This window comes from Saimiri boliviensis, chromosome 19 (genome assembly GCF_048565385.1).
Source record: "Saimiri boliviensis isolate mSaiBol1 chromosome 19, mSaiBol1.pri, whole genome shotgun sequence".
Classification (NCBI taxonomy): Eukaryota; Metazoa; Chordata; class Mammalia; order Primates; family Cebidae; genus Saimiri; species Saimiri boliviensis.
In genome coordinates, this window is record NC_133467.1 from 24,701,648 (window position 1) to 24,714,416 (window position 12,769).

At 39.8% G+C, this 12,769-nt stretch overlaps 1 protein-coding gene across 4 annotated transcripts in view; it reads right to left on the bottom strand.

Moving 5' to 3' along the window:
* TBX19 (T-box transcription factor 19) overlaps window positions 1-12,769 on the bottom strand; it is a 51,531-nt gene that overhangs the window by 24,719 nt on the left and 14,043 nt on the right. Inside the window, exon 1 of one of the 4 annotated variants that reach the window (XM_003928098.4) lies at window positions 3,239-11,958. The exons of the other annotated variants lie outside the window; for them this stretch is intronic. Coding sequence (XP_003928147.3) covers window positions 3,239-3,441 — 203 coding nt within the window. The 5' untranslated portion in view covers window positions 3,442-11,958. Of the gene's footprint in view, window positions 1-3,238; window positions 11,959-12,769 lie in introns of those variants that run through there. 4 annotated transcript variants of the gene reach the window in all.

Consider the following 12,769-nt stretch of genomic DNA (forward strand, 5'->3'; position numbering starts at 1 on the left):
AGAAATGACTCAAATAGTAAGTATAATACTTATTATTATTGTTATATCTGAAGGACTATTAAATAGAATGGGGGAGAGGAGAAAGAAAAAGAAAAGAAGGAAGGGAGAGAGAGAGAGGAAGGAAAGAAAGAAGAGAGGCCAACATCAGGATCCCAGTTTCTGGGGATAATTCCATGTTTTTCAGGGAAAAGCCTTTCTCTTTACCACTTCTGATCAATGTCAGAGGCAAGCTTCCTATTTATATATTTATATGAAAGTAGATCTCCATGTGACAATGAATATTTTCATTCTTTCATTAGCCATCTTACGCTATTTCAAGATTTGCTATTATGCGGAACAATGAGACCTCAAGTGTACAGGAGTTATCACCCCAAATAATGCTTTCTTAAAAAGTCAAGGTGACAATGTCCATGAAAAAGGGCCCAGGTGACAATGTGAATGAAAAAGCTAGGACTGGGTGTTTATACCAGGAACATCCTTCTCTGCAGAGAAGAGCCCCAAATCTGACTGCAGCAGGCTCGGGAGTTGGTGTGGAGGGCAAGGATTTGAAGGAGACACAGAGGGGCTGTAGAGACAGGAGAATGGGTAGAAAGGAGGCAGAGAGGAGTACATGGTTAGGGGAAAGAGAGAAGGAAGAAGGGAGTAAAGAAGATAAAGCAAGAGAGATGTCTATATTAACAAAGGTAAAATGGGACTAACAGTTTAATCTGAGAAACTAAGAGGTTGGGAGTAATTTCAGACCAAGTTCATTCATCATTAAGTATATCAATTTCTTTTCTTTTCTTTTCTTTTTTTTTTTTTTTTTTTGAGATGGAGTTTTGCTCTTGTTGCCCAGACTAGAGTGCAATGACGCAATCTCGACTCACTGCAACCTCCCCCTCCTGGGTTCAAGCGATTCTCCTGCCTCAGCTTCCAGAGTAGCTGGGATTATAGGCATGTGCCACCATGCCCAGCTAATTTTTGTATTTTTAGTAGAGACCGGGTTTCTTCATGTTGGTCAGGCTGGTCTCCAACTCCCAACCTCAGGAGATCCACCCATCTCGGCCTCCCAAAGTGCTGGGATTATAGGGGTGAGTCACTGCGCCCAGCCCCAAGTATATCAATTTCTTATGGACTTATCTTTCCTTCTTTAATCAAAGTATAAAGGGAACTTTCCTATCTCCTGGCAAAATCTTGACCCTAAAGGGATCAGAGATCTTAGGAAAATTTAAGAAAAAGATTGAATTTACAGAAGGAGGGGTAGTACAGCAGGATAGCCATAGATAAGAACAACCAAGTTAACTGCAATTAGACTTTTTCTACAAAGAATATTGCTCATGTAGCTAATATTAAATGACTTTAAAGATGAAAGACTTTTTTTTTTTTTTTTAAATACAGGGTCTCACCATGCAGCCCAGACTGCTCTGGGCTCAGTGATCCTCTTGCCTCAGCCTCCTGAGAATCTGGGACCACAGAAGCACACCACCATGCTGGGTCAATGTGAAGAAAATTACATTTTAAATATAGAGGAAAATTATATAGGTCAAAAAAGGCATGATACAGCTCTTCTTAAATGGTAAAAGTACATTCCAATGTAACTTGTTATTAAATTGGATTTTATAATGGTTTCAGAAACTTTTATTATTTATTCCTTACTGAAATAGATGAACCATATATTTACTTGGTGATTGTACTGATTTTTACTTTAATATATGGCCAATGTGACAGCCAAATCAATAGCATAAAGCTAGATATTAGTGTAATCAGTATTCAGTAGTACAAAGAATAATGAACAGAATGTTCTACCTATCCTCAGATATAATAAAATTTTTACAGCTGCATCTTTACCCATCCTTAAAGGGTAAGAGATTAAATCCGTTTAAAAATTTGGGATGATTCTGTGAAATTAAAAATATGTTTTATGTTTTCTATGAAAGAAGCTAAAAATAATGTGTAAATACAGGTCAAGAGAAGGAACAACTATAATTACAGTGACAAATACTAAAAGCAATAAATCTATATGAAATAAGTATGGAACCCATTTAGAGAAAGAAAACAGAAAAATCAAGCAAGATTGAGATTCCTGCTACTGGTATCATTGCAGTTTCTTGAAATGCCCTTAATTCAGGTATGGCTTTCATTTTAGAAAGCACTTTAATGCCATATAACAGCTCTTGAGTTCATAACTCTCCAAAATTGGCAAGAAATAGTTCATTTTCTATACTGTACATAATTAAAATATAGAAAACCGAGAAATCAGAAATGGTAGCATTTTGCACAAGGACAAAAGCCTGAGAGAAAGAAGTTCGGTTGGCCTCGGCTCTTCTCGATTAGCAGAATTGTCTCAAGGTTGTCATCATCAGAGTTCAGCCAAAACTAACCCTGATGAAAATGCCTTTCGGCGTCTTGTGCTTTTGTTACCATGCATATGAAAAGATATGTGAACATCAGCTGATGGTTAGAGCTAGTTTGGCCAAGCTGCAAGCAGTGAGATTTTGTTTCAAAATATTTGCATCCCCTCTATTAAGTGAAATCTTCTAATATTACCTTGACAGCCCCTTAGCAGACTAGGTTTAACAGAATCTGAGAAATGCCAGCAGAGATCAGTTTCAGTGGATCCCTAAATTTGTTGCACTGAGAAAAAAGAAGGCATCTTCTGTTCTCTAAGGCGGTATAATCTGTTTTCATTCACTATTACTGCAACAGCTTTCACATCATCACAGACACACACAATCTCAAACGAACACTCACCACAAACCCACACAGGAAGAAGCAGGAGTGATAGGCAACAAGTTTACATTTTCCCTTTTGCTTCCAATCTTCAAGTAGTCAAACATTTCTGGCAAGTTTGCTACACTTAAGATCATCCGGCTTCCTAATAAAGTTACTTTCACCTTATCTGGACGGAGTTGGGGCTCAGGTCTGTGACAGGGTATACAGCTAGTCACAAATTAATACTATGTTCTGACATTTGAGTCCATTCTCACATCCCAGTGGGGCATGCCCCCTACTTTATGGTAATTTCCCAGAATTTCTCCATTTAAAATGCACATAAGACAGGTGGCTTCATCCTCTGATGATCTCAGAGAAATTAATTAAGTTGACTGGAGGAAAGCCATTGGAGTCAGCCGTTCCTGTAAATACGTTTAATCAGATCCCGCCACCTCTGAGTGAAGAGCGGCAGCCTCTTTAACATTCAAGGGGTCTCATCTCTCCTGCCAAGCCCTGCCAGCCCATGCAAGGCGGCAGATAAACTCACCTGCCATTCTTGGTCACAATCATCTCATTAGTGACTTCCTTGAATCTCTGCCAGAGAGGTGCATCCTCCAGGATGATCTGAAGTTGCTTCTCCGTAGGGTCGCCTTTTTCCCTCCCTGCCTGAAGCTCGCTCTCCACCACATTGAGCAGGTGAGAAACTGTGCCATCGCTGGGCTTCCGAGTTCCCACCTCACTCATGGCCATAGGCCCTTCTCAAACTTTGCAGAGAGCTGTTACCTACCTTGCCGGCTTCTAGCTTCTTCCTTCCCTCACTTGCCTGCTTTTCAAACCCACCTGAACGGTGCTTGGGGAGCGGAAAGAAGACACCCTGGCTCTTGCCTAAGCTGCTAGGATGACACCCCTTAAAGTCTCCACATTATATCACCAACCTGTTAAGCTTTAGTTGGGAAGCGAGGTGGAGGGAGGGGAGAGGTAGGGAAGAAAAAGCCCTCTCTTAATTACTCATTGGATCCGGTGGGAGAGAGCCTGGCTTTCCCATTGGCTGCCGTGCAGAGTAGACATTTAAGAAGTACTCCATCCAAATTATCAGGCTTTTATCTTGTTGTACCTGAAGAGGTCTAATCGGTGTATTGAGAACCATTTTCCCATTAATTAAAATTATTCCGGCCCAGACTGCACTGTCAGGCAAATCATGTTTGTGCATAAATCATGGCATGTAGCAACTATAAAGAAAAGGGTCCTGGGGAGAATCGACAAACTTGATGCCAACCCAGGCTATCAGCTACTCTCCAGCATCTTAGATGATGAGGCTCTGGAGAGAAGAACAGCGTATATGGAAGGTCCAAGGCATTGTGCCAAGAACCATGACTACTGCACCAGAGAATAAAGGAAGATGCCCTGTGTGCCACTGCTCAAGGGTCAGCACTCCGGAGAAAAGAAAAGAGCTCAGGACCTCTTTCTCCCAGGGTGGACCCTACTAGTCATCTCTCTCCTGAGTCCCACATTTGCTCATATCCCACTCATCTCCAGGGCCCTGCTCACCTGTGACAAATCGAGCTTTGAACGTTATCCTTCCTCCCTAGAGTCTAGAACCCCAATTTTTCTTATCTCTAGCCTTTGCCACAGGGAGGAAAAAAAAAAAAAAGCAGGTAGTATTTTAAGGAACACTCTGCCCCCAGTCAGTGAAAATAAACTTTTTACTTTATTATGCAGAGCAATTTCAATCTTTGGTCCTGAAAGTCATTCTGGTTTTCTCTTTAGACAGCTCATCTTTATTTTGGCATTCCACGATGAATCCCACATTCCCTGGGAAGGAACACTAGTAGAAAGCTTTTCTTTTGCCCACCACACACAGTACCAATGGTGAGTGAGTGCATGGGGGTGGTGGAAGGAGCAAAGGAAGTTCTACCTCCCCCAGCCCCCAACCTTGAGTAGAGCCTGGGGGTTGTAAGTTTTTCTCTCATTTCAATATTAAGAAAATAAGGGGAAAAAAAAAGGAATATAAAAGCAAAAAGGTAAGATAAAGTCAGGGTAAGGATGACACAGAAAATCTATTCAGGGCCTCCTAGTGTCACATACCTATGAAGCATCACATACAGCAAGGAACAAACAGAAATGGCCTGCACCTTAACAGAATTAACAATCTGAGGGAGAAAATAAATGATATATGGTAAACAACAACTAAGTAATTATCAATAGTGATAAGGCTATGAAGACTATGTAAAAGGGTGAACTGGTCGAGAAAAATTTGTGTGCAGGAGGGCAGGGAACTCCAGTTAGGTGGAGTTGTGTAGAACAGCTTCCTTGAGGAGACATTTCAGATGAAAACAAAAGCTCAGCAAGGATGTAGTCAGGGAAGAGCAGCAGCGGGCCAAGCAGAAGAACTGCATGTGAGAAGCATGGCTTAGGCCAGGTAGAAATCTCCAGGGAGGCCAGTATGACCAGAATGTGGTGATGAACAGAGTAGAATGAGAGGTCCTTTGAGAGAGGGCCAGGCCAGACCAAGGGGTCTTAGAAGTCATGATGAAGAATTCGGATTTTCTTCAACATGAGACAGGAAACTATTGGAGAGTATTAAGTAGGAAAACAGCATGATTTGCTTTGTGTTTGCAAAAAATCTAATTGATTTATAGAGACTAGACTAGAAAAGGACAAGAGTTGAAGTAAAGTGAGAAATTAGAGGCTATGATAGCAGTTCAGGCAAGAGCTGGTGATGGCTTAGCCTAGGGTAGTTAGCAGTGGCTACAAAATGAAGTGGATAGATTCTAGATACACCTTAGAAGTCCATAGGACAGAACAACATGAGGGGCTGGATGTGGGGGTGAGGGAGAACAGACAACCATGTGTCTGATGGGAACAGTTAGTAGACGGCAGGGCCATTTACTGAGATACGAACGGTGAGGCAGGTAGAAGGGTAGACAGAGGTACAACTTCATGAGGAGACTCAAACATTTCAATTTTATACAGCTAACATTGAAAAGAATGTGGTAGGCTAATAAGGACCCCCTGCAAAAGAGGCCTATTTCCTAATCCCCAGAACCCGTGAGTATATTACCACACATGGGAAACAGGGACCTTTCAGATGTGATTAAGGTAAGGATCTTGAGATGGGGAGATTATCCTGAGATGGGGAGGTTATCTGGTGGGGATCTTGAGTTGGGGAGATTATCTTGAGATAGGGAGGTTATCCGGTAAGCCCAGTGCAATCACAAGAATAAGAGGGAGGATCCTTACAAGTTAAGGATCCTGAGATGGGGAGGTTATCTGGTGAGGATCCTGAGATGGAGAGGTTATCTGGTGAGGATCCTGAGATGGGGAGGTTATCTGGTGAGGATCCTGAGATGGGGAGGTTATCTGGTGAGGATCTTGAGATGGGGAGGTTATCTGGTGAGCCCAGGGCAGTCACAGGAATAAGAGGGAGGCAGAAGGATCAAAGTCAGAGGACAAAGATGTGAGGACAGATGCGGAAGTTGGAGGGGAGAGAAGATGCTACACTCCTGGCTTTGAAGACGGAGGAAGGGGTCACAACACAGGAATGTAAAAAGCCTCTAGAAGCTGGAAAAGATGAGGAAATGGATTATGCTCTAGAGCTTCCAGGAGGAACGTGGTGCTGCCAACACCTTGGTTTTCGCTCAGTGAAACTAATTTTGGGCTTCTAATTTCCCCCAAACTGTAAGATAATAAAGGTATGTTGTTTTAAGCCATGAAGTTTGTGGTAATTTGGTACAGCAGCAATAGGGAACTAGTGTAAAGACTAATAGGTATGTAAATGGAGATTTTGAGAAGGCACTGCTTAGAACTGTGAACACAATTGTGGCCCTGAGCTTCCTAGTAGCCAATGCAAAGTGGGGGAATATAATCTGACATACATTAAACTGTGTCCCTAAAATAAAAGCAAGCCTTGACCTGTGAGAAATTTCTCCCATAAATCTTTATAAGGAAAATACTGTGAGATACAGTGAACAATGTCTCCCCAAACGGTCTACCAGTAAGATAAAAATCCTTCCTTCAAATAGTTTTACAATCTAGAAGGACACAAAGACATGCTTGAAGAATTCCAATACAGAAATGTGAAGTGTTCGGAAGCACCAGTAAGGGAGAAACAAAGAAAACACAGATCTAAGACTGGAATACCACAAGGATGGCCACTTACACTACTGTTATTCCACATAATGCTACAAGTTCTAGCTACAGCGATCAGATAAGAGAAAGAAGTAAAAGGCATCCAAACTGGAAAGGAGGAGGTCAAATTATCCTTGTTTGCAGATGATATCTTATATTTGGAAAAAAACTAAAGGATCTACCAAAAAACTATTCAAATTGATAAATTCAATAAAGTTGCAGGATACAAAATCAACATACAAAAATCAATATAGCATTTCTATGGGCCAACAGGGAACAATGTGAAAAAAAAAATCAAAAAAAGTAATCCCATTTACAATAACTACAAACAAAATAAAATATCTAGGAATAAACTTATGGAAACTCTAAAACATTGATGTGCCAGGCGCGGTGGCTCATGCCTAGAACCCTAGCACTTTGGGAGGCCAAGGCGGGCGGATCACAAGGTCAGAAGATCAAAACCATCCTGGCCAACATGGTAAAACCCCGTCTTTAAAAAAAAAAAATGATGTAAGAAATTGAAGAGTACATTAAAAAATGAGAAGATAATCTGTGTTCATGGATTGGAAGAGTCAATATTATTAAAATTTTGTCCATACTATCCAAAGCAATCTACAGATTCAATGCAAGCCCAATCAAAATACCAATGGCATTCTTCACAGAAATAGAAAAAAATCTTAATATTTATATGGAAACACAAAAGACCAGAATAGCCAAAGCTATCCTGAACAAAAAGAAAAAAACTGAAGGAATCATATTACCTGACTTCAAATTATACTAAGGAGCTATTGTAACCAAAACAGCATGTTACTGGCATAAAAACAGACATGTAGACCAATGGAACAGAATAGAAAACCCAGAAGAAATAAGTACTACAGTAAATTCATTTTCGGCAGAGGTGCCAAGGACATACATCAGAGAAAGGACAGTCTCTTCAATAGATGGTGCTGACACAAACTGGGAAACCTAAAAGAAATGGATGAATTCCTGAAACATACAACCTCCACAATAAGATCAATAACAAGTTTCAAAACTGAATTAGTAATAAAAAAATTTACCAACGAGAAAGAACCCTGGGCCAGATGGATTTACAGCTGATTTTTACCAGACATATAAAGAGCTGGTAACAATCCTACTGAAACTATTTTTAAAAATAGAGAAGGAGGGACTCCTCCCTAACTCATTCTATGAGCCTAGCATCATTCTGATACCAAAACTTGGCAGAAAAAAAAATCTTCAGGCCAATATCCCTGATAAACATACATGCAAAAATCCTCAACAAAATACTAGCAAATCCAATTCACCATGATCAAGAAATCTTTATTCCTGGGATGAAAGTTTGGGTCAACATATATAAATCAATAAATGTGATTCATCAAATAAACAAAACTAAAAAGAAAACCACATGTTCATCTCAATAGATGCAGAAAAGGTTTTTGATTAAATTCAACCTCTCTTCATGTTAAAAATCCTCAATGAACTAGGTATTAAAAAAGGAACATACCTCAAAATGATAGCCATCTATGACAAACCCACAGTCAACATCATACTGAAGAGGCAAAAGCTGAAAGCATTTCTCTTGAGAACCAGAACAAGACAAGTATGCTCACTCTCACCACTCCTGTTTGACACAGTACCGGAAGTTCTAGCCAGGGTAATCAGGCAAAAGAAAAATAAAAGGTATCCAAATAGGAAGACAGGAAGTCAAACTATCCTTCTTTGTAGACTATATGATTCTATACCTAGAAAGCCCCACAGTCATCCAAAGATTAGCTCCTGAAAAAAAAGAAAAGAAAGAAAGAAAACCTCACAGCCTCTGCCCAAAGGCTCATAGATATGACGAACAAATTCAGCAAAGTTTCAGGATATAAAATCAATGTACAAAAATCACCAGCGTTTCTATACACCAGCAATCTCCAAGTTGACAGTCAAATTATGAATGCAATACCATTCACAACAGCCACAAAAAAAAAAAAAAGACTAAAACACCTAGGAATATGGCTAACAAGGGATGTGAATGATCACAACAATAAGAATTACAGCCGGGTGCGGTGGCTCAAGTCTGTAATCCCAGCACTTTGGGAGGCCGAGGCGGGCGGATCACGAGGTCAAGAGATCGAGACCATCCTGGTCAACATGGTGAAACCCCGTCTCTACCAAAAACACAAAAAATCAGCTGGGCCTGGTGGCGCGTGACTGTAATCCCAGCTACTCAGGAGGCTGAGGCAGGAGAATCGCCTGAACCCAGGAGGCGGAGGTTGCGGTGAGCCGAGATCGCGTCATTGCACTCCAGCCTGGGTAACAAGAGCGAAACTCCGTCTCAAAAAAGAATTACAAAACACTGCTAAAAAAACAACAAAAAACAAAGACGACACCAACAAATGGAAAAACATTCTATGCTCATAAATAGAATCACTATTCCTATAAAAATACCAGCATTTTTTTTTTACAGATTTTGAAAATATCATTTTAAAATTCACTTGGGACCAAAAAAGAGTCCAAATCGCCAAAGCAATCCTAAGCAAAAAGAACTATGCTTGAGCCATCACACAACTCAACTTTAAACTATACTACAAGGCTACAACAGTAACTGCAATAGCATGGTATTGGTATAAAAGTAGGCACAGAGATCACTGGTACAGGTTAGAAAACCCAAAAAAGACATACACCTACAACCATCTGATCTTCAACAAAGCTGACAATAACAAGCAATGGAGAAAGGACTCCCTATTCAATAAACAGTATTGAGATAACTGGCTAGTTATCTCAATCTTCTCAATATGCGGAAGATTGAAACTGGACCACTATTTATCATCAAATATAACAATCAACTCAAGGTGGGCTAAAGACTTAAATGTAAAACCTAAAACTATAAAAACCCTGGAAGAAAACCTAGGAAATATTATTCTGTACATTGGCCCTGTCAAAGACTTCATGATGATGTCAAAAGCAATTGTGACAAAAACAAAAATTGGCCAGGTCCAGTGGCTCACACCTGTCAACTCACAACTTTAAGAGCCCAAGGCAGGTGAATCATTTGAGCCGAGGAAGTTGAGACCAGCCTGGCCAACATGGCAAAACTCCATCTCTATAAAAAATATAAAAATTAGCTGGGCATGGTGGTACATGTCTTAGTCTCAGCTGCTCAGAAGGTTGAGGTAGGAGGACCACCTGAGCCTGGGCAGTGGAAGTTGCAGTGAGCCAAGGTCATGCCACTGCACTCCAGCTTGGGTGACATAGCAAGATCCTGTCTCATAAAAAAGAAAAAAAAAAAAAAAGATTGAAAGTGGGACCTAATTAAACTTAAGAGCTTCTGCACAGCAAAACAAACAAACAAACAAAAACTATTAATAGGGTAAACAGGCAACCTACAGAATGGGAGAAAGTCATTTGCAAACTATGCTTTTAACAAAGGTCTAACATCCAGCATCTATAAAGTACTCAAATAAATCAACAAGCAAAAAACAAAACAAAACAAAACAAAAAACTTTATTAAAAAATAGGCAAAGGAAATGAACAGACACTTCTCAAAAAAAGACATACAAGCAGCCAAAAAGCATATGAAAAAATGTTCAACATCACTGATTATTAGAGAAATGCAAATCAAAACCACAGTTAGATAAAATCTCACACCAGTCTGAATGGCTATTACTAAAAAGTCAAAAAGCAGCAGATGCTGGTGAGGTTGTGGAGAAGAGAGAATGCTTATACACTGCTGGTGGGAGTGTAAATTAGTGCAGCCACTGTGGGAAAAAGTCTGGAGATTTCTCAAATAACTTAAAACAGAACTACCACTACACCCAGCAATTTCATTATTGTATATATACTAAAAGAAATATAAAGCATTTCCCCATAAAGACATATGCACACGAATGTTCACCACACACTATTCACAACAGCAAATACATGGAATCAACCTGGATTCCCAACAACAGTGGACTGGATAAAGAAAATGCAGTGTATATACACCATAAAATACTACACAGCCATAAGAAAGAATGAGATCATGTCTTTTGCAGCAACATAGATGGTCATTATCCTAAGTGAATTAACACAGGAACAGAAAATCAGATACTGCCTGTCCTCACTTATAAGAGAGAGCTAAATGCTGAGTACACATGGATACAAAGAAGGGAATAATAGACATTGGGGTCTACTTGAGAATGGAGGGTGGGAGGAGGGTGAGGACTGACAAACTACTATCAGGTATTACGCAAATTACCTAGGTGACAAAATTAGCTGTACACCAAACCCTAAAACATGCAATTTATACATTTAACAAACCTGCACATGTATCCCTTAGGCCTAAAAGTTGGAAAGAAAAAAATTAAAAAATAAAAATTGGGGGTCAACAGAAATGAATCTTATGATAAATAAATAAATAATGCTAGTAAAACTGAATATCCCTATGCATAAGAATGAAACTAAACCCCAACTCACCCCACATACAAAAATCAAATCAAAATGGACTAAAGACTTAAATCTAGGACCTCAAACTATGAAACTGTTAATACTAACAGGAAACATGGGGGAAGCTCTCCAGGACATTGGTCTGAGCAAAGACTTCTTGAGTCATACCACAAAACCACAGACAACCAAAGCAAAAATAGACAAATGAGACCACATCAAGTTATTAATAAAAACTTCTGCACAGCAAAGGAAACTATCAACAAAGTGAAGTGACAACCCACAGAATAGGAGAAAATATTTGCAAACCATCAACCTGACAAGGGATTAATACCCACAATATATCAGGAGCTCAAAAAACCCAACTGGAAAAAAATCTAATAATCTGATTTTAAAATAGGCAAAAGAGCCGGGCGCGGTGGCTCAAGCCTGTAATCCCAGCACTTTGGGAGGCCGAGGCGGGTGGATCACGAGGTCGAAAGATCGAGACCATCCTGGTCAACATGGTGAAACCCCGTCTCTACTAAAAACACAAAAAAGTAGCTGGGCATGGTGGTGCGTGCCTGTAATCCCAGCTACTCAGGAGGCTGAGGCAGGAGAATTGCCTGAACCCAGGAGGCGGAAGTTGCGGTGAGCCGAGATCGCGCCATTGCACTCCAGCCTGGGTAACAAGAGCGAAACTCCGTCTCAAAAAAAAAAAAAAAAAAAAAAAAAAAAAAAAAAAAAAAATAGGCAAAAGATCTGAATAGACATTTCTCAGAAGACATGCAAATTGTGAATGGGTATATAAAAAGTGCTCTAAACCACGGATCATCAGAGAAATGAAAATGAAAACTACAATGAGATAGCATCTCACTCTAGATAAAATGACTTTTATCCAAAATACAGGCAATAGCAAAAGCTGGGGAGGATGTGGATAAAAGGGAACCCATACACACTGTCGGTTTGAATATAAATTAGTGCAATCACTACAGAGAACAGTATGGCAGTTCCTCAAAAAACTAAAAATAGAACCACCATATGATCCAGCAATCTCACTTGTAGGTATATGCCCCAAATAAAGGAAATCAGGATATTTAAGACATATCTGCACTCCCGTTTATTGCAGCACTCTTCACAACAGCCAAAATTTGGAAGCGACCTAAGTGTCCATTAACAAATGGATAAAGAAAATGTGGTACATATACACAATGGAGTACTATTCAGCCATAAAAAAGAATGAAAGCCTGTCACCTGCAACAACATGAATGGAAATGGAGGTCATTATGTTAAGTGAACTAAGCCAGGCACAGGAAGACAAATTTTACATGTTCTCACTAATGTATGGGAGCTAAAAATTAAAACAATTAAACTCAGAGAGTGGAATGCTGGTTACCAAAGGCTGGGAAGTGCAGTGGGAGGGTAGTAGAAAGTGGAGATGCTTAATGGGTACAAAATTCAATTAGAATGAATAAAATCTAGTATTTGATAGCACAAAAGAGTGACTACAGTCACAATAATTTATTGTATTTTTTAAATAACTAAAAGAGTGTAATTGAAATGT